This window comes from Carcharhinus amblyrhynchos, chromosome 1 (assembly GCF_965287045.1).
Source record: "Carcharhinus amblyrhynchos chromosome 1, sCarAmb.v2.hapA, whole genome shotgun sequence".
Taxonomy (NCBI): Eukaryota; Metazoa; Chordata; class Chondrichthyes; order Carcharhiniformes; family Carcharhinidae; genus Carcharhinus; species Carcharhinus amblyrhynchos.
In genome coordinates, this window is record NC_137324.1 from 81,228,696 (window position 1) to 81,252,111 (window position 23,416).

At 39.5% G+C, this 23,416-nt stretch overlaps 1 protein-coding gene across 10 annotated transcripts in view; it reads left to right on the top strand.

Moving 5' to 3' along the window:
- The window catches only part of fryl (furry homolog, like), a 474,495-nt gene that overhangs the window by 447,471 nt on the left and 3,608 nt on the right, over nt 1–23,416 (top strand). For 7 of the 10 annotated variants that reach the window (XM_080187850.1, XM_080187842.1, XM_080187801.1 and 4 more), the window contains 3 exons: nt 705–722; nt 10,703–10,813; nt 21,527–21,711. In XM_080187850.1, the coding sequence (XP_080043976.1) occupies nt 705–722; nt 10,703–10,813; nt 21,527–21,711 (314 nt within the window). The remainder of the gene's footprint in view (nt 1–704; nt 723–10,702; nt 10,814–21,526; nt 21,712–23,416) is intronic. The other 3 variants (XM_080187816.1, XM_080187887.1, XM_080187880.1) reach the window with 1 other exon arrangement.

A 23,416-nucleotide genomic window follows, 5' to 3' on the forward strand; every position in this document is an offset into this window, starting at 1 on the left:
TGTATCAATTCATTTTGTCCCAAAAGAATCAGTATAGAGACAGCCTTGAATGTATCTAGTTTATTTCTAAATAGGAAGGTATTTAAGTAAGAAGGTATTAAATCCAGATTTTAATTTTTAAAAATCAATAAAATGAAATATAGCTTTCTATACTTCATTCTGCATTTTTAAAACCATACAGTAAAATTGTCTTGATTTACATCCATTACTGAGATAGAAATATTAAATTGATTGTTTTATCACATTGCCACCATTAAAGCTGAAATTGGATTTAAATATGTAAGTATGTTTTTGGTAAAATCTAAGATAATTCAAAATATAAGATTTTACCAACCAGCCAACTGCAGATGGGATTCCAATGAGCAGTGTGATCTTATCATAAACCAATTCATAACTTTATTGTATTGTAAACTTACCACAAAACCAAAAAATGGTTTTGGCTCTGTAATTGTTTAATGTGAAACATTTAAAATCCAGTTTTAATTAAAGAAGGAGCTTTTATGAAATGACTCAGGCGTAATGAAAATTCAGGTAAAAATACTTCAACCATCATCTTGAGGGATTTAGGTTCAATTTGTAGCACAGTAGTGGGTATATTGGTTCTGTTAACACTGGGACATCTTTGACCTTGTATGAGGTTTAAATGTCACTAACTCTTGATCTCTTTTTCTTTCTTTGTTTTGTGACTTCACCTTCTTGCTTAGCAAATGGAAGTTCTAGCAGTAAGTGATGGTTCTTGTCTTCTAGACATATTAACAGTGTTGGAATCGCAAGCTGACCATTGTTTGCCATGTTTACATTTGTAACCCTGCAATATGTCTGACATCATTCATATGTGTGTGTAGATGTTGTGCAGTTCCAAAGAATGCAATGTGTTGCTTTCATGCTTTTTGATGACAGTTATGCAACATGCTTGTAGCCTTTCAATAAGTAACTGCTGAAAGAAAAAAGATAATTTTCTTTCATTAAACATCTATATTAATACTGAATGCTGAAATAAATAACATTGTAAGTATCACAATTTGGCTTCTACAGATGATATATATCACAAGTGGGTAGCATTGTTCTTGAATTGCATACACATGACTATGACAAACGTGGTACTGACAACATACTTCAGAAATTAAAGCTGATGACTCAAAAAAATGTTAATAAAGTCATTTTTTTAATTATCACTACTCTCAAAGTCTTTTTAGGATATCAAAATTATAGTTTGTTTGTGCAGAAGATAGATATTCAAAATTTTTTTTAACTTAAAGTAAGCTGTTTCTTCTATGAGATGATTTAGACTATGAACTTTTACTTTGTATTTGATTTCAAAGTTATATACAGTATAACTAAAATATAGAAAGTATAACTTTGTTTTAATTTTTAATCCATAATCAACAACAGAAATTTTAAAAATGTAAAACTTCATACAAGCTTCAAAGCAAACTGTATTTCTATGATTATTTGTATTCTATTATCAGACTTAAGAATTCTTTATTCTCCGTATAAATTTATTAGATTTGAAAATGGTAGAACGCTAATGAAAATTATTTTCTTTAAATATAGAATACGTATACCATTAGCTAGAAATGTAGAATTAAATGGTTATAGAGTCTGGTTTGTTTTCCAGTATGTAAAACTTACCAACTTACGTACATTAATGAAAAAATGTGTGCAGAAAATATTTACTGAATCATACTATTGTTCCACAGAAACATAAAAAAAGAGTGACATAGGCTATTTGGCCCTTTGAGCTTGATTCACTGTTCATTATGATCATGACAGTTCATCCAATTCAATAGCCTGATCCCGTCTTCCATCCATTGCCTTTGATTTCCTTCGCCTCAAGAGCCATATCTAACTCCTCCTTGAAAACTCAAATCCTCTTGCTATGAAGGCCAACATGCCATTTGGCATCTTTACCGCCTTCTGCCACTGCATGCTTACCTTCAGTGATTGGTTTACAAAAGCACCCAGGTTTTATTGCACATTCCCCTCTCATAATTTGTAACCATTCAGATAATAATCTGTCTTCCTGTTTTTGCTCCCAAAATGCTCATATTTGCCCACATTATACTGCATCTGCCATGCATTTACCTACTCGCTCAGCTTGTTAAAATCACACTGAAGCATCTTTGCATCCTCCTCATAGCTCACCCTCCCACCCAGCTTTGTGTCATCTGCAAATTTGGAGATATTACATTTAGTTTCCTCATCTAAATCATTAATATATATTGTGAATAGCTGGGGTACCAGCACTGATCCCTGCGGTAGCCCACAAGTCACTGCCTGCCATTCGGTAAAAGACCCATTTATTCCTATACTTTATTTCCTGCCTGCCAACCAGTTTTCTATCCATTTCAATACCTATCCCATGTGCTTTAATTTCATATGCTCATCTCTTATGTGGGACTTTGTCATAAGCCATCTTGAAAGTGCAGAAGGGATTTACTAGGATGTTGCCTGGTTTGGAGGGTATGGACTATGAAGAAACGTTGAACTTGGAGTATTTTCATTGGAGTGTCGGAGGGTGAGAGGGGATCTAATATAAGTTTACAAGATTATGACAGGTTTGGATATAGTGGATGGTCAGACACTTTTTCCCCAGGGTTGAAGGATCAATTATTCGGGGCATAGATTGAAAATGAGAAGGGAGAAATTTAAAAGTGATGTAATGAGCAAGTTTTTCACACAAAGGGTGGTGAATGCCTGGAACACACTGCCGGAGGAGGTGGTGGAAGCAGATTTCATAACAATGTTCAAGAAGCATCTGCATAGATACATGAATAAGCAGGGAATAGAGTGATGTGGACCACGTAGAGCCAAGAAAATATTAGATTAGAGAGGCATCTGTGTCGGCACAGACTTGGTGGGCCAAAGGGCCTTTTCCTGTGCTGTACTGTTCTTTGTTCCAAATAAACCACATCAACTGGCTCCCCCCTCATTAACTCTACTAGTTACATCCTCTAAGAATTCCAGTAGATTTGTCAAGCATGATTACCCTTCCGTAATTCCATGCTAACTCTGTCTGATTCTACCACTGTTTTCCAAGTGCTGTGCTATATAATCTTTAATAGAATTTTCCCCACTACCGACTCAGGCTGACTGATCTATAAAATCTTTCTTGTTTCTCACTGTTTGTGTCGTGCTGTAATTTGTGGCCATGTGCCAACAGATATTTACAATATTCCCTATCTTTTATCAGAATAACTTAGTGATATTAAATATACATAACAGCTCTCCATTGAATTTAGCATTTAATTTCTTGCTTTGGTTTTTTTTAAGCAATAATTCTGCACAAAACCTACAGTCTGGTGTTGAAATACTGTGGTAAAATATAATATAACACATTGAACAGGTTTGAAAGCACACTGAACACATGTCATTATAAGAATGAAATAGTCAAAAACGTTGTTTTCTTCTAATGACCCTGCTCCCAATCCTGAATCTACCCATTGATCCTCTCGGTACCCACCTGTTGACTCTCCCCAGCCTCTAACTTGACTATTGTCCGCCACCCAACTCTCCTCCCGACTCCCTGACCACTCACCCAGCTGCCATCCTATCCACCTGCCAACTTACCTCGCAAACCTACCCACTTAGACACTTACACATTCACCCACTCACACATTCACCCACTCATTCGCCATTCACTCATACACTAATACAAAGAAGCTTTGCGACCTTTAAACACTTACCTGAATATGGCAGCTAGTGCCATAAAAAGGGGACATGGGCTTGTCTGTCCCCCAGCACCAACACTACGTTGAAGCTCTTTGATGGACTGTACACTGAACTTGGAAGACCTGGCCAAAAAATTGGAGGATTGTCTACGAACCAGCAGATAGGAACACAGTGACAATCTGACAATGATTGCCACTTCTCAGGAGAACCAAGCTTCTAAGTGTTTTTAATAGAATTGTGTTTTTAACAGTTAAACTCTAAAGTATGTCTAATGTTTCCTATTGATAGTCTCTTGAGTAAGTTGAGTTTTAAGATTAACACTTATGATGAGCCATAGTATTTATTACATAGAAAATAAGTTTGACTCTTGCTAAAAATTCTAAGTTTACTTGGATGAAAAGAAATCTTGTGAAAATACTATTTACTGCTGTTGTTTGCTTATTAAGGTCAATAATCAAATACACAGCCTGTTGTCCAATGATGTCACAAAGCATATACGGCAGTTTAAAAATCATGAAAATATTCATCATTAATGATTTGATCCATTGATACTCATCCCTGTGGTATCCATACAATTGATAGCCCTCAGGTACCCATACAATCCAATCCAAGCCTAGCTTCAATTGCATTTATCTCCACTATCTTTGCTAGCAAATTATTTCAAATGTTTATCATCTTTTGAATAAAGGACTAATTTCTTTACTTCTCAATAGTCATAATTTTGAACCTCTCATCCTATTAGTTTAGCATGCTTTAGTGATTTTAATATTTTGATATTTTACACCTTCATAATATTCTTGCTTCCCTTCCCCACACTCCCCATCCCAATTTATGTTTCCTAATAGTTCATCCCCTTTACAATTAAGATAATTTTTCATGCAGTTTGACATTTTTGTTTGATGCAATTGTGAAACAGTAAAGCATGTTTTAATACAACAAAGATGAATATTGCTGAAAAGAGAGATCTTGCTGAATCATTTGTCTTACATTCATCAAGACAAATGCAAAATTTCAAATGATCACAATGACTACAAGCAACTGGGTATAAAGCTATGTTAGATCTAGTATTGTGTAATAAAACAGGGTTAATTAGCAATGTCATAGTAAAAGATGATGTGGAGTTGCCGACGTTGAACTGGGGTAGGCACAATAGGTAGTCTCACCATGCCAAGTTAAAGTCCAACAGATTTATTTGGTAGCAGAAGCTTTCAGGGCTGTTTGGTGACCCTTTGCTAGTTTCTAAAACACTCCCAATCCTCAGGTGCTACCAATTTTGGCAAGATTGTAAACCTCTTTTTTCAATCTCATACCATTCTTAATAAAAGTTGATAAAAGGGGGCAAATAGAATATGAGGGTAAACTGGACAGAAATAGATTGACAGAAAACAGGTTGTAGGAGCTTTTATGAGTGTATAAAAATAAAACATAGTTAAAATGAATGGTCGTCCCTTAGAAGCAGAGGCAGGGGAAATTATAATGGGGGAGAGGAAATGTCAGAGGCATTGAATAAATATTTTGTTACAGTTGGAAGATGTAAGTTTCATACCAGCAACTAACAGTAACCTAGGGTCTAAGAAGTGAGGGTAATTAAAATCAGCAGGGAAGAAGTATTAGAGAAACTTAAAGAACTAAAATCAAACAAGCCCCCAGGACCTGATGGCCTATACCGTAGGGTACTAAAGGAAATTGCTGCAGCGATAGTGGATGTGCTAGCTATGATTTTCCGAAATTCCTTGGATTTGGGAACGATTCCATCAGATTGCAGGTTGGCAGATGATGCACTGCTTTTCAAGAAAATTTGGGGAGAGAGCAAATTGTAAATTACAGGCCATCAATAATTGGGGGGAACGCTTGAACCTATTATCAAAGAAGTTTTGACAGTGCACTTAATAAAGCTTGGTATGATTAGAACAAGACAACATGATTTTACTAAAGGGACATTCTGCTGGACAAATTTATTGGGGTTTGTAACTTAATGGGTAGATAAAGGTAAAATAGTAGATGTTAAATATCTCTATTCCAGATATAGAACATTACATCATTTGATAAGATGCCACACAAAGGTTAATGGACAAGTTAGGGGCTCATGGTGTTGGGGGTAATGTATTCGCATGGATATTGGTTAATGAATAAATAACAGAGTTGGCATAAGCAGGGCTTTTTCACGTCTGTAGACAGTGAATAATAGAATGCTGAAAGGATCATTACTGGGCTCTAGGCTGTTTACAATTCAAATTTATGACTTAGATGATCAGACAGAATAATGTATATAAGTTTGCTGATACAAAGCTATGTGGAAAGGTAAAAAGGTGAAAAATGTCTAAGTACTGATGGTCAAGGAGACTTGGGTGTGCTTGTACAAGGAATGCAGAAAGTTTGCACGCACATGCAGCAAGCAATTAGGAAGACAATAAAAGTTTATAAAGGCCAACATGCCAATTGTCTTCCTAATATTGGACTATAGGAATAAAGTCGTGCTACAATTGTACAGGGTCTTGGTGAGACCACCTCTAGAATATTGTATGCAGTTTTGGTCTCCAATTTAATGAAAGGTATATTTGCATTGGAGACGGTATAGCAAAGGTTCACTAAATTGCTCCCTGGGATGAGTGTTGTCCTATGATGAGAGGCTGTGTAAATTGGATCTATATTCTCTGGAGTTTAAAAGAATGAGAGATGATCTCATTGAAACATACAAGATTCTGAAGAAGTTTAATCGAGTGGATGCAGGGAGATTATTTCCACAGGTACGAGAATCTGAAACATGGGGCCACGTTCTCAGGATAAGAGGCCAGTCATTTAGGACTGAGCAATGACTTCGCTCACATGATTATGAATTTTTGGAATTCTCTACCGCAGAGAGTTGCATGTGCTCGACAATGAATACGTTTAAGACTGAGATAGACAGATTATTGGGGTCTCAGGAAATCAAGAGATATTGGGAATAGACAGGAAAATGGAGTTTAAACCCAAGCTTAACCATAATTGAATTGAATGTCTGAGCAGGCTAAATGGGCCATGCAGTCTACTCCTCCTACATCTTGTGTTTTTGTACGGGAGGGGAGGTTAGCATAAATTATTCTGATTGTTTGAAATTTGAGAGTTTTGCAATTGTCCTGATGAGTGCAAGATGAAAAAGCTTCAACAAAATGTCTCTTTTCAGCAATATTCAAGTTCTTTCCTACTTGGTGACATTAAAGATGTTATATAAATGAAGGATGTTATTTTCTGGATGTCCGTGACTTTTTTTAACATGACGACCAATTGAAAAAAGAAACTCCGTGCGTTCTCAAGTGTATTATAAAGTTAGTTTTTTTTAAATATAACTGAAAAGGTTTAATTAAACTATATTGATTAAAAGATTTAGCTACTACTAAATTATCAATAATACATTATATATTTATAAAGTTTATTTTTAAACATCTTTATCTCCCAGAATTTTTGCATATAAATTATTTTTGAAAGATGTTGATTATAAATGCATTTTTGTATTGGATTATTGTTATTTTCAAGAAATAGTGTAGCAATTGATATAACCTGTTCAAATGCATTGCATTATTAGATAAGGTAATTACAGCTAAACATTAATTTTGAGCCCATTACTGACACAGAATGTGTTTATAGGCTTGAATATAATGTATTCTAGATATTGTCAACATAAAAAGTGCTGTAATTCTGGTTGCACTAAGTGTCTAAAACTTAACACCTCCATTAATTTAACTTTACATGGTAGTTGCCAGCTATTACATTTGTTTTTCTGAAATTAATTTGAGAATTGTCATAGACTTGACTAAAAAAAATTTAGATGGTTTAATTAACAGGTTCCTGGTGTGTAATAAGGAAGAGAGAGTATTTAAGATTGTAAATACTCATAGATCTAAAGTTAATTATGGAAACAGATCATAAATATGTTGTTGCGTATTTTAGTGGTTGGTGGTTTTTTTTAAGTTAATTGCAATTTGATGTTATTTCTGCTAATCTGTAAGAAACCTGACCTGCTTTATTTCCTTTTAAATTTTGATTAAGAGCTATGTTTATTTTCAGTGTTCTTAGATCACTGTCCTTTCTTTCTGTTTCTGTTGATTCCTGAATTTTATAAGCATGTACAAATCACATTATTGATATGGCATGAAATAATTTGTTTACCTAACAACATTGGGAGGGAACCATAATGATACAATTCAAGTAACAGGTCTGCTGAAGCACCACAGGTTCACAGCTATATTTCCTGCTGTTAAATTGACTTCCTGGCACTATTGAACACAGTGATGCTTCTTTGTTGAACAAAGAACAGCACAGCACAGAAACAAACTCTTCAGCCCACCAAGTCTGTGCCGACACAGATGCCTCTCTAATCTGATATTTTCTTGCCTCTACGTGGTCCATATCCTTCTATTCCCTGCCTATTCATGTATCTATAGAGATGCCTCTTGAACATTGCTATAGAATCTGCTTCCACAACCTCCTCTGGTAGCACCTTCCAGGCATTCACCACCCTCTGTGTGAAAAACTTGCTCCTTACATCTCTCTTAAACATCCCCCCTCTCACTTTCAACCTATGTCCCCAAGTAATTGACTTTTCGACCCTCTATCCAAGCCTGTCATAATCTTGTAAATCTCTATCAGGTCTCCCCTCATCCTCCAAAGCTCCAGTGAAAACAGTCCAAGTTTGTTCGATCTTTCTTCGTAGTCCATATCCTCCAAACCAGGCAACAACTGGGGTAAATCTCTCCTACACCCTTTCCAAAGCATCAAAATGCTTCTGGTAGTCTGGCAACCAGAATTGTAAACGATACTCCAAATGCGGTTTAACCAAAGTCTTATACAGCTGCAACATGATTTTCCAACTGCCACATGGGGCTCCCCAACCAATGAAGGCCAGCATTCCATATGCCTTCTTGACCACCTTGCCCCACCTGAGTTGCCATCTTCAGGGAACTGGGGATCTGCACGTCTAGATCCCTCTGTATGCTAATATTTCTAAGGACTCTACCATTTACTGTATACTTTGCTTCTGCAGTCAGCCTTCCATATCGCATCATTCGTTCTTCAATTTCCTCAAAGAGCCATGAAATCTACGGTACCGAAGAAGGACATTTGTCCCATCAACCCAGCATCCCCCCTGACAACAATCACACCCAGATCGTATCCCCATTATTCCTACATATTTATCCTCCTAGTCTCCCTGATACTGAAGGGCAATTTATCATTGCCAACCAGCCTAATGCACACATCTTTGGAGTGTGGGACGAAACCAGAGCACTTGGAGGAAACCCACGCAAAGACAAGGAGAACATGCAGACTCCACACAGACAGTAATTAGAGGCTGGACTGGAATCGGACCCAAGTCCCTGGCACTGTGAGGCAGCAGTGCTAACCACTTTGCCAACATATGTATAATAAAATCAGTAGGAAGAATAACTAAAAGGGACTTAAAGTTAACCATGATTCTTTTTAGCTGTTCCATTTTTCAAAAGGATGATGATGAGTTCCAACATGCCTATATACGTACGAATTAGGAGCAGGAGTAGGCCACTCCATCCTCGAGCCTGTTCCACCATTTAATAAGTTATGGTTGATTTCACTGAAACCTCAATCCCACATTCCCACCTACCTCCTACAACGTCATCCTTAAAAGAGACCTACAACCTCTTATACCCTTGCTTATCAAGAAACTATCTCCCTCTGCCTTAAAAATATTCAAAGACTCTGCTTCCAGCACCTTTTTAAGAAAGAGAGTTCCTAAGATTCTCAACCCTCTGTAATTAAAAAAATTCTCCTCACTTTGTTTTAAATGTATCTCCCTTATTTTTAAACAGTGACCCCGGGTTCTAGATTCTCCTACAAGAGGAAACATCCTCTTCACACCTACCTTTTCAAACCCCCTCAGGATTTTATATGTTTCAATCAAGTTGCCTCTTATGCTTCTAAACTCCAGTGGATTCAAGCCTAGCCGACCAATCTTTTTATTATGAGACAACCTACCCATTCCAGGTATTAGTCTTGTAAACCTCCAACTGTATCTGATGCATTTACATCCTTAAACAAGGAGACCAGTACTTCAGATGAGGTCTCACCAATGTTTTATATAACTGAAGCATAATCTATTTTTGTATTCAATGTACTGTAAATAATAATGTTCTATAAGCTTTCCTAATTACTTGCTGCACCTGGATACAAACCTTTTGTAATTAATGCACTAGGACACCAAGATCCCCCTACATCTCAGAGCTCTGCAATCTCTCACCATTTTCCTTCCTTTTACTTTTCCTGCCAAAATAAACATTTTCACATTTTCCTACATTTGTCAGTTTTTTGCCCACTCACATAACCTATCTATATACCTTTGCAGCCTCCTTACCTATATGTCTTCCGAGTCTTTTGAGCGGGTTGGGGGCGGGGCAGAATGGAATCTCTGCAGAGCTGACCATGCTGGCTCTGTCAATCCATGCTTTGCCTTGCCAGAGTAATAGTGCAAACCATGCTCCCAATTTTGTTATGAGAGAGTGTCAGAGGAAATGGTGAGAATACCTGGTTGTGTTTCTGGAGAGAAATGCGCTGGTTTTCAGTCAGAACCTGACATTTTGCCTTTTTTTAAAAAAAAATTCACGGATATCAGTTCAGCAATGGGATTTAAAATTATTTTGAGGGAAGTATTTTATGATGTGGTATAGTGATTCCCGAATACTATGGCTTTAACAATTGTTTCACTTGATGTTAGATAACAATCTGTCAGAGCAATGCTGGCTGCCTTGTGTCAGATTTGCCAGTGAGCTGATTTATTTTTGCTTTCTGTGCTGGAGCTGTAACTGTGACTGTAATGCAAAGGTCAGCTTTCATCTGCCCTTCCATCAGCTTTACATTGTATCAGCTCATTTTAAGCTGGCATCTGCTCTGCATAATTAGCCAGTAACCAATTTTAATCTTTCATTTCAGAAAGCTGACTGTGATTAATCTTCAAGTTGCTGCATAATTACTGCATGTGCAGTAGGCTAAGGAAGATACTAATCTGCCTGTGTTTACTCTTTAGGAGCTGGAGCTGTGTCGAAGACTATACAAACTTCATTTCCAGCTTCTGCTTCTGTATCAAGCCTACTGTAAGCTCATCAGTCAAGTAGACACCATCAAGCAAAAAGCTGAGGTAACTTGAATAATATTTTCAATTATTTTGTGTGTTACCTTACCAAGCCCTTTCTTAATCCACCTTGAGTTATTTTATATTTCTTTTTTCAGAACCAATTCCATTACAACAGTTATTTCTTAATAAGTTGTTCCACAAAGTAAATCTTTGTCAAAACCGATTATTTTTGATGTCCACCATACTTTTACTCTCTGCAATTCAATTTACTCCTTCATTCCTGAGCCTTTCTATCTTCTCTTAATTACTGTTTTACTTAAATGTATTTAAAAGCTTACTATTACCTTTTATAATATTTGCTTAACCTTTTCTCATTCCTGTTTACCCTCTGATCTTTCAACTCTCAACTATACTTTTCCATCACTGATTAACGGCATCGGTGAATCTACGCTGACAAATCTTATGGCTTTAATATCCTTTTTATGTTTATCTTTATTATCTTTAGTAGTGTTAGTCTCATCTTTTATCAAATGTCTCTCTACTATGTTTCAACATAGTTTAATTTCCTAGTTTATCCATAAAACTTATTTTTCATGCAGCCTTTTTTCACCTTGCATAATCATAGTTATTTTGTACTTTAAGTATCACATATTTTAAGAGTTTCCACTGCTGCCTACCTACTCTATCCTGCCCAAAAACTGATCAAGTTTTTGGACAATTCAGTCAAATCTCCTTAGTCTTCTCCTTCTCAAGGAGAACAGTCACAACCTCTTAAATCTGTCTATATACCTGAAGTTTCTCATCAGTGGAACCATTCTTGTAAACTTCTTCTGCACTCACTCTAATATGTTCACATGTTTCCTATACTATGATGCTCAAAACTGTACACAATATTCCAGCTGAGGTGTAATCAGTGTCACTTAAAGGATTGTGGTTCTATGGAATTCTTTATTCCAAAGGGTTGTGAGTGATCCATCATTGAATATATTTAAGGCTGAATTGACAGAGTGAGAAAATGAGGCCAAAATTGAGTCATGATCATATTGAATGTTGGAGCAGGCTCAAGTGAGACCCTATGGTCTACTATTCCCATTTCTTATGCTCTGCAATGATGTTTTTGTCTGGCGGCAGTCGACCCTCCCTATTTTCTTTGCACCTTGAAGCGCACGTACCAGTTGGCTGCTCTAAGATGAAGGATACCCTACAGATGAAGAATACCCAATTAACATTGCTGAAATCACACATGAAGAACCAATTAGTGAAGCCCAAGAGTGATACAGTGAAAGCCACCTGGCAATCGGTTTGAGCAAGCCATTGACATGAGTATATGTGGGGATACGGGGATAGGACCTGGGTGGGATTGTTGTAGGTGCAGGCTCAGTGGGTCAAATGGCCTCCTCCTTCACTGTAGATTCTGCATTTTGGTTGCCTGGAGAGATCTGAAGGTGCTCTTCAATATGCACTAGTCAGAAATTCCAGAATGGTTGTGATGTGCTGCACTCTACACAACGTTGCACAGTAGTAAGGTTGGGACCTGCTGGAAGAACAAGGCATAAAGCACAGTGCTGCTTCAGACGATATGGTGATAGCAGCAGGATGTGATACCTTGTTATTACAAGGTGTATTTAAGTTCCACCAGTCCAACCATCTGAAGGCAAAAGCCATTTACCCACACATCCACTGCCCACCACACCTTCCATCACAAAGCACTCCTACAAATAACCATTCATACTTTTCATAGCCCTCCATTTCTTGGCACCAGCTCTTATCTTACCAGTTGTCATGAATGAAGAGATTGCTTACCAGGCAGCGACCAGAATTGGATAATGTAGTACATGGTGGAATCGAGTATTATTTATGTAGCTCAAAAATTAAACAGAAACTAGTCCAATGTGTAATACTGTAGTGTGCATACCGTTGTGCAACTCTATAATTATTTACTCTTTTCATTGGCATTTCTATGTGATAATACCCCTGTGACTTGGAGCTCAAAAGGCAACTGCTCAGATAATTCTGTTCTGATGGCAGAGATACTCCTGACTAGTGTCCTCTGGGTTTTTAAACCTTTGAGTCCATGAAGTCCTCGCCAAAGAATCCTCCACTTGCACATGGATTAGGTATCATGAAACCTATTAAATGCATCATTCATACTGTGTAAGTCATTGATGTGAGCCTTTAGTCACTCCTGTGACCTTCACATCTGACGCTTCATGGCCCGTCATTTAATGCACACATTGGGTGGGATTTTTTGATTGAGCTTGCCCCAAAGCCAGAAAATCCCGCCCAAGGTCAACAGACCTTTGCATGGTTTTGTCCCGCACGCTACGATTCCCATGATGGGCGGGACAGGAAAATTCTACAACATGCCATTTATGCCATGTCTCAAATTCAACAACATGCCATTTATGCTGGCGATGTACTGGCCCAATTAACTGATTCAAGATGGCGCATAATCGTGGCAACTTCTTGTGAGCTGTTCCCAGCATATCTTTTAATTCCATCTTTTACTCTCATTCTATGCACTACATTCTGCACCCTCTCCTTTCCTTCTCTATGAATGGTATGCTTTGTCTGTATAGTGCGCAGGAAATAATACTTTTCACTGTATACTAATACATGTGACAATAATAAGTCAAATCAGAGCTCCCTTCAGCATACATCGTACAATTGGAAGGTTTGTTCACGCATTGCATACTCTTTGCTGCTGGTCCAGTGGTATCCTTTACATCAACAGCCCCAAGGTTCAGCACTTGAGTCCAGCTGAGCAGAGCTTGTTTGCATCCTGTGTCCTTTGATGCGGACTCCCAACAGCAGGTCCAGTCTCCATCATCTGTTTTTGCTCACATGTGATTCAGAGTCAACTTCTTTTCTGACCTCACTGAAGTGTGAGTAGCTGAGTGGTGCATGATCTTGCTTGCATCCGACCTTGCAGCCTCAGAATAAGTGACCTCAAATGGAGTTGGCCATTGTCCTCCTACACCAGTTTCTGTGGGTGATTAAGACATGAAATAGGACTGTAAGGGTAAAAATACTTTAGTGATCATTATGCATATGAATAAGTCACTTGCTGGTAAATATTGTCAATGGGAGTGAGTGCTTTATGCCATGCAGCTGTATGTTGCTTAATTCTGTCACCAGGTAGGTGGGAAGCCCCCAACTCCAATGGCCAACACACAAGGGCGGAATTTTACAAGATCTTTTCTAAGTGTCCAGATGGTCTGAAAATGGGAGAATTCCAGATCTGTTTTTTGGTCGTGTTTTCACACCCAATCTTGTGCACTTTGTCTCTGAAAAGATGGGTTAGTCAGTTTTTCACCAGAGAGGCTGTGAACTGGGCTTGATTTTCCAGACAGCCTGTCAAGGGAGGTATTGCACATGCGCAGACCTCTGATGCTGCGTATGTGCAATGGCAAGGGTCTGACAGACAGACAGAGCGCTGTCAGGCCCCTGCTACTGCAGGCATCCTCAACCAACGCCTCCGCAATCACGGGGGCCTGAGATGCAGCCCAGACCGATCGCAGCCTCCCTCATCAATCACAGACAGAGTGGCAGTGGGCCTCCCCTACCCCCCATTCCCCACCAATCGTGGGCAGAGTGGTAGTGGACCTTCCCATCCCCAGCACTGCCCGGGGAACTGTGCCAAGGTGCCCAGGGCTCAGGCTGGCACTGCCCAAGAGGCATACCCACCTTGCACTCGGCCAACCCGGGACGCCTCAGCGGCCTCCAGTTCCACCAACGAGGCTAACACAACTGTTCCCATTCATGGGGAGTAGGTGTTTTCCTTGCTGGAGAGAGCTTCTCTCAGTGAAGCCATAAAAGCAAGCAAGCCTGGATGATTGAGCGCTGGGCTCACTAAACACATGCAAAACACCATTTTAATAAATTTAAATAAATTAATCAGCCTCTTGTCCATTTCTGGTGAGAGGCTGACCACGTCGGAAATCCAGGTGTTGTAAAATTGCAACAAGCATGAAGCCGGGCTCCATTCTCACTAGTCACTTTACACCCTATTTTGAGATGTTTTTCCCATGGCAAAACAGGTGCAGAGGCTGTAAAATTCCACCCCAAGACTTTATTGGTGTCTAGAATCACCAACTCTACAAATGTCAGTAACTAGATGGTCACCTCCAGTTTTCTGCCTCTCCTTCATGTTCTGTCCTCTCTTTTCCTGCAAGAACGGAAAGAAGACTTATGAATGAAAATAATGGCATATTTGAACAAATGAATGGGGAAATTACTTCTATTAATTTTTTCACAGGATGAGGGCATTGCTTTCTAGGCCAGCATTTATTGCCCACCCCTAACTATCCTTTGAGAAGGTGGTGGTCAGCTGCCTTCTGCTGCAGTGCATGTGATATAGGTACACTACAGTGCTGTTAGGAAGAGAATTCCAGGATTTAATCCAGCGACAGTGAAGGGATGGTAATATAGTTTTAAGTCAAGATGTGCTGGTTAGGTGCATTGACCTGAACAGGTGCTGAAATGTGGTGACTAGGGGATTTTCACAGTAACTTCATTGCTGTGTTAATGTAAGCCTTACTTGTGACTAATAAATAAATAAACTTTTAAGATGGTGTATAGCTTGGAGGGGAAATTGCAAGTGGTGGTGTTGCTATGCATCTACTGCCTTTGTCTTTCTAGGTGGAGAAGTCACAGGTTTGGAGGGATTTGTCAATGGAGCTTTCATAAGTTGCTGCAGTGCACCTTGTACGTGGTACACACTGCTGCCACTGTGCATCAGTGGTGGAAAGAGTAAATTTCTGGTGGTGTATGGCATGCTAATCAAGCAGGCTGCTTTGTCCTAGATGATGCAGCACTTCTTGAATGTTCTTCAAGCTGCATTCATCCAGAGTATCCCTTAACATTCATGACTTGTACCTTGTATATGTTGGACAGGTTTGGGAAGTCAGAAAGTGAGTCATTAGCAGTAAAATCCCTAACCTCTGACTTGCTCTTGTAGCCACAGTATTAATTCAGTTTCTGGTCAATGGTAGCTCCAAGTTGTTGATAGTGGGGGTTTTCAGCAGTGGTAATGCCATTGAATGTCATGGAGAGATGATTAGATTCACTCCTTTTGAAGGTGAAGGCGCTTGTGTGATGCAAAATGTCACTTGCCACTTGTCAGGCTAAGCTCAAATGTTGACCATGTTTTTCTGTATATGGATACAGATCAGTTCAGTATCTGAGTGATCACAGATGATGCTGAACATTGTGCAATCAGTATCCCTGCTTCTGACCTTATGGCAGGAAAGTTATTAATGAAGTAGCTGAAGATGATTGGGCCTAGGACACTATCCTGAAGAACTCCTGCATCAGTGTCCTGGAACTGAGATGATTGACCTCTAACAACCACAGTCATCTTCCTTGGTACTTGGTATGACTCCAACCACTGAAGAGTTTATTCCCAGATTTCATTGTTTTCAGTTTTGTTAGGATTCCTTGATGCCACATTTGGTCAAATGCAGTCTCTGACCTAATTGCTTCAGTTCTGCTCTTTCATCCATGTTTGGACCAAGGTCAGTTGGCCAATGTGGAACACTAACTAAGCATCAATGAGCAGGTTTTTTTAGTGCTGTACAAATAGCACTTTCAACAACCCCATCCATCACATTACTAATGACCAAGAGTGGACTGATGGTGGTAATTGGCCGGATTTGTATTGCCCTGCTTTTTATGAGCAATTTTCCATATTGCTAGGTAGATGCCAATGTTGCAGCTTTACTAAAATAGCTTGGTTAGAGGTGTGACTAGTTCTGGAGCACAAGTTTACCGTACTATTGCTGGAATGTTGTTAGTGTCCGTAGTCTTTACAGTATTCAGTGTCTTCACAGTATCCAGTGTCTTCAGCTATAGAAAGTACATTACTGAAGTTAAAAAATGAAATTAGGTAAGCAAAGTGAGGATACAAAAGGGTATTGGCAGATAAGTAAACACAGATGTGTACTAATCCATTAAGAGCAAGAAAACATGGAAAGGATAGGTCCTATCAGAGATATACATGGTGACTTAGAATCATAGAACCCGTACAGTACAGAGGGAGGCTATTTGCTCCATCGAGCTTGCACCAACAACAATACCACCCAGGTCCTATCTCTGTACCCCCACACATTTACCCCGCTAATCCCCAGACACTAAGGAGCAATTTACCATGACGAATCAACTAAACACACTCTCACATTTTTGGACTGTGGAAGGAAACCCATGCAGACATGGGGAGAATGCACAAACTCCACACAGATGGTCATGTGAGATCAGAATTGAACCTGGGTCCCTGGCATTGTGAAGCAGCCATCTCTTATGGGTTAAATCAGAAGATATGGGCAGGGTTCTCCATGAGAACTTTGTCTCCCTCTTCACTGAGGAGAGGGATGATGCTGACATTCTAGTCAGAGGAGAAGTGTGAAATATTAGATACAACAAGAATAATGAGAGAGGAAGCACTGGAGGGATGAACATCCTTGAAGGTGGATAAATCAGTGGGGCCAAATGGATTGCATCCCAGGCAGTTAAAAGGAGCCAGGAAGGAAATAGCAGATGCTGTGAGGATCATTTTCTAATCCTCACGAGATTCAGACAAGATTCCAGAGTAAAAATAACTAAATGGGGGAGAGCCAACTTGGAACTTAAAAGTGTGCTGGGAAAATTGTAACTGAACAATGTGCTACCTTTAAGAAAACATGGCTCCGGCACAGTTATTTATTCCCTCAAAAGGGCAAAGCAAAGGGTAAACAAGTCCCGAACTGCCCAGATGAAAAAAAAATGGAAATTTAAGATGAAGAAGAAAAAGTGTGCTTATCAGAGGTATCAGGTAGAAAATACGATTGAGAACCAAGCTGAATACAGAAGGTTCAGAGCAAAGATGAAAAAGAGGTAAGAGAAGTGAGCAGGAATTATGATAAAAGACTGACAGCCAACATGAATGGGAATCCCACAGTCTTTTATAGGCATGTTAATAGCAAACGGGTGATAAGGAGTAGAGCTAATTAGGGTCCAAAAAAGGGATTTACATATGGAGGCAGGTGATATGGCTGCAGAACTAAATTGAAAGTTTGCATCTGTCTTTACCAAGGAAGCAGATGCTATCCTGACCATGGCTTCAGAGCAGGAAATTGTCACTAGAAGGGTTCAAAGTTGATGAGGAGGGAATTGGATAATCTGTCAGTATTTAAAGTGACAAGACAACAGGAACAGATGAGATTCAGTCAAAGATATTGAAGGAAGTGAGAATGGAAGTTGCAGGGGCATTGCCTTTTTCTTTTAGTCTTCCCTAGAAACGAAGAGAGTGCCAGAGAACAAAGAACAAAAACAGCCCGGGAAACAGGCCCTTCGGCCCAACGAGCCCGCGCCGCCATCTTAACACCACCAGACCCCCCCCTCCACCCATGACCCTTATCTAATGTTTTGTGGCCATCCATATTGAGGGAAACTGATTTAGGGACAATTTATTACTGCCAGTCAGCCTAATCTTTGGGGTTTGGGAGGAAACCCACGCAAGCACAGGGAGAATGCGCAAACTCCCACAGACACTGGCCCAAATCCATGTGTCTGCACAGCAATCAGTGATAGTCACTGAGCTGTCGTCTTGCCCAGTATCTGGTCCAGTTTAAGCACACACTAACGACATGAAGCACTAGGCCAATCTCGAACAACCAAGAGCAGCCCAAGTACGACCCATCGCGTGTATGCCCCTCGTTGGACACAAGGCGGACCGACTTAAAACCTGTGAATGAAAAAGAGAAAAAAAAGCATTATTATTGTACCATATCCATTTACTTTACCAGGGACGCCCTAATGCTAATGACCCTTATTTGAAGCAATCTCCTATATCCACCCATCTCCAACCCACTCACGTGCCTGTCTAAGTTACTCTTAAACAACTCTAGCGTGTTTGCCTCCACCACCTTACTTGGCAGAGCATTCCATACCCCCACTACCCTCTGTGTGAAAAACCTCCCTCTAATATCTGATTTATACCTCTCCCCCCTCACCTTAAGCCCATGGCCCCTTGTCCTGTGTGTCTCTATCATAGAGTAAACAGAGGTAAGTTATTTCCTATCTATACCCTTCATAATCTTATATACCTCTATTAGATCCCCCCCTCAGTCGCCGTCTTTCAAGGGAAAAGAGCCCCAATTTATTCAATCTCTCCTCATACCCCAGTCCTTCCATACCAGGCAACATCCTGGTAAACCTCCTCTGCACTCTCTCCAGAGTCTCCACGTCCTTCCGGTAGTAAGGCGACCAGAACTGGACGCAGTACTCTAAATACGGCCTAACCAACGATCTGTACAACTGCAACATTAGGCTCCAGCTCTTATATTCTATACCCCTTCCTATAAAGGCTAACATACCATAGGCTTTCTTCACCACACTCTCCACTTGCACTGCCACCTTCAAAGACTTGTGCACTTGCACCTCCAGGTCTCGTTGCGATTCTATACTCCTTACGGGCTTACCCTTTATCATGTAACTCCCCTCTACATTATTCCGGCCAAAATGCATCACCTCACATTTACCCGGATTAAACTCTATTTGCCATGTATCTGCCCAATCAACCAGCCTATCAATATCCCGTTGTATTGCCAGACACTACTCCTCACTGCCCGCCAATCCAGCCATCTTGGTGTCATCAGCAAATTTGCTGATCACACCACCTACTCCCTCTTCCAAATCATTTATATACACTACAAAGAAAAGAGGTCCCAGTACTGAGCCCTGCGGCACACCACTACTGACAGACCTCCAGCTAGAAAAGGACCCCTCCACTACTACTCTCTGACTCCTCTTTGCAAGCCGGTAGAGAACTGGAAAATTGCAAATATTAAACCTTTAGTTTAAAAATGCTATAAGGATAAACCAAGCAATTACAGATCAGCCAGTTCAACTTCTGTGCTGGGGAAGCTTCTAGAAATAATTATCCAGGATAGAATTAATAGTCACATGAAAACATGTGGATTGATTAGGAAAAGCCAACATAGATTTCTTAAAGTAAAATTATGTTTAGCTAACATGCTAGAGTTTTTTGAAGAGTTAACAGAGAGGGATAATAAAGGTAATACTGTTGGGGGTATGGGGGTGCTATCAAGCAGGCTGCTTTATCCTGGATAATGCAGAACATCTTGAATGTACTTCTGCATTCATCCAGATTTTCAAAAGGCAGTGCCACACAACAAACTTGAGAAAAGTTATAGCTCATGAATTAAAAGGGACAATAGCAACATGGATACAAAATTAGCTAAGTAACAGAAAATCAGTGGATTTTTTGGGGGTTGGAGGAAGTTTTTTTAGTGATGTTCCCCTTACTTTTCCTGATACATATTAACGATTTAGATTTTGCTTTGCAGAGAACAGTTTCAGGGTCTGTGAATAAAACTTGAAAGCATCGCAAACTGTGAGGAAGATAGTGTAGAACTTCAAAAGGACTTAGATAAATTGGTAAAATGGTCAGGGTAGGTGGCAGATGAAATTCGATACAGAGAAGTGTGAGGTGATTGATTGTGGTAGGAAGAATATAGAGAGACAGTATCAAATAAAGGGTACAATTTCAAAGGCTGTGCAGGAACAGGAGGACCTGGGTGTATACATGCATGCCATTGAAGTTGACAGGACAGGTGGAGAGAGCAATAAATAAAACATTCAATATCCGAAGCTTTATTCATAGAAGATTTGAGTATAAGAGCAAGGAGGTTACGCAGAGCTTGTATAAGACACTAGTTGGACCTCAGCTGGAGTATTGCATACAGTTCTGATGTGTGAATGCATTGGGGAGAGTGCAGAAGGGGTTTACAAGAATGGTTCCAGAGATGAGAAACTTCAGTTATGAAGATAAATTGTAGAACTAGGAGATTTGATCAAAATCATGAGGGGGGGGATGGACAGGGTAGACAGGAAAATGCTATTCCTACTCATAAAAGGATTGAGAATGAGACTACAGATTTAAAGTGATTTGCAAAAGAAAAAAACATGATGCGAGAAAACAAAGTTTTCACACAGCAAGTGGATTGGGTCTGGAATACACTGCCTGGAAGTGTGATGGGGCAGATTTAATCAAGAGCATTAGATGATTGTTTCTATCCAAGTAACGTGCAGAAGTACTGGGTAAAGGCAAGAGAATGGCACTAACTTGTAATGCTCAGAGAGCTGGTGCAGACACGAATAGCTGAATGGCCTCTTCCTGCACCACAACAATTCTGAGATTCTGGATTAGAGGTCTGTGAGTATTGTACCATTATTTAAAAAGATCGTGAGGAATAGAGCAGAAAATTATAAACTAGTCAGTCTGACTTCAGTGGTGAGGAAATTACTGAAATTAGTTCTGAGAGACAAAGTTCAGTCCTCTCTTTTACAATGTAGCAATAGGCAATGGATTTCTCAACAATAACAATTAATGCTATTTCCTGATCAGTCAGAAAAAGGCTCATTTTTGACATCCCATCATTTGTGACATCTATATTTTTCCATAGTAAGTGTATATCATTTGCCAGTAATGCAGTTGAAATGGTAGTCAACAGCCCAGTGACAAAAGTTACAATATCAATAGGGAAATGTTCACAGAATTATTACAATAGTATTTACATATAATTTCCAAATTGTAGACATGTCTGTTCTTCATCATTCAGCTGTTACCAGATAGAAATTTGGAACAACATGTTCTGTACTGGAAGTTCCTATTTTTCAGTTATTTACAGACTAATTTAGGTAACAAATGTGGTTGAATGATCGGAATATTTCAAGAAATGTCACAACTGAAGTTTCCTCATTTTTATTAATTTTCAGGTTATAAATATGTCAGAAGAACTGGCTCGGTTGGAAGCCAGCCTGAAAGAAGCAGAAAGTCTCAGTAATGAAGTTGAAGTCTCTGAAGCCCTACAAACATGCACAGAGACTGCCATTCACTCCCTCATTGAGACCTTGAGAAATGAGGAGTTTCCATCTGCACTTGCTCAGGTCAAAGCATTCAGGTAATTCACATAATTAATTGTAGTCATTTCATTAAACAATGTCAGCAAGAAACAAATCTGGCTTGTTTTCAAAAAAATCTGGTGGCAAGCAAGTCCACTTGTAGAGATGCTTTGAGCGAATTGCATGCTTTGGCATAAACTGAAGGAGTCTATCATGCTTTCTTTTAATTTAAAACTTTGAAACGCAGTTGGTCTCTAGTTTGAACTGTATTTTGTACCAGTTAACCACATCCGTATTTATAGTGTACATTTTGCTTCTAAACTGGGGGGAAAAACTGCTGCATTAAATTTCATTTTATCCAATATGATCCATTCCGTTGATACTAAATTGCTGGTAGTTTTATTTGTGTATGATTTGCAATTCACGCATAAGCACCCTTCACAAACACCATTATTGATGAATATAGAACAAAGAACAACCCAGCCCGGGAAACAGGCCCTTCGGCCCAACAAGCCCACGCCGCCGCATCACCCTACACCTATTCTACCCTGCGTGTCTACGAATAGAACCCCTGACTTAGCCAGATTCAGGGGAGAATAGTGTCAATTTGGTAAAACCAATCAGCCTAAGAGCACATCTTTGGGGTGTGGGAGGAAACCGGAGCGCCCGGAGGAAACCCACGCATCCACAGGGAGAATGCACAAACTCCCACAGACACAGGCCCAAATCCATGTATCTGCACAGCTAGCAGTGCTAGTCACCGAGCTGTTGCAGCGCCCGTCTACCGGTCCAGGATCAAGCACACACACCGACACGAAGTACTAGGCCACTCCCGGAACCTCAAGAGTAGCCCACGCACGACCCACCATGTGCATGCCCCTCGTTTGACAACGAGTTTTAAGAACATGTTGGAAAGCACGGACTGAGAAAATACTATTTGACCCAGTAAGTCTGCTTATTCGTAATTTGTTCTGTTGTGGATTAATCAATTTTTCTGAAATATTTCTGCCTGGCCATCAAATGTAACTTGAGCTGTGTGTGATTGACATTTTCATTGCCCTGCAGCAGAAGGATCAATAACCCAAAATTTGCAGGAGTGGGGCATCTTATGTTATGTCCCAATTGTTTGAATTTGCTCCAAGACGTGTTTGATTATCCATGTTGATGCTTATCCATATTACTAATACTGCATTCCTGATCGTATTTTATCCTATTTTGGACTTTTTCAGTCCCACTCTGCTATTAATCCCTTACTCTCTCACTACGAAACACTGTTCCTTCCTCCCCCTCCCTGAAAAGAAAATGCATTTGTACTGTTAATATTTCTCTAACTTTCAATCTCCTCTTCAGAATTAATCAGCTGCCTTTAAGTATCAGCCTGCCCCAAATCAATGCCACCTTTGAACGTCTAATATTCTATCAATATTTTCCTCCTTTCTAAACTTGAGCAAAGCTTTTGAATATTGTACTTGTGTCTGCTAGTCTTGTGCTCAGTCCAAATTAATTTGCTTACTTTCAAATTTATCTATCCACTATTATGTTGAACTGTATCATGACCCTCCCCCAATCTCCTACCCAAACAAAATAAGCCTTTATTTAATACATAGAAACTTGTGTAGAACATTTACAACCAGTAATAATGATAGAACTGTAATCTTGATATTTAACTGGGTTACTCAATTGTGCTTACCTCATACTCAACTCTACATTTACTAATTTAAATGACTGTAATCTCCTCCAGTCCTGACTTGCAAACAGATCAGA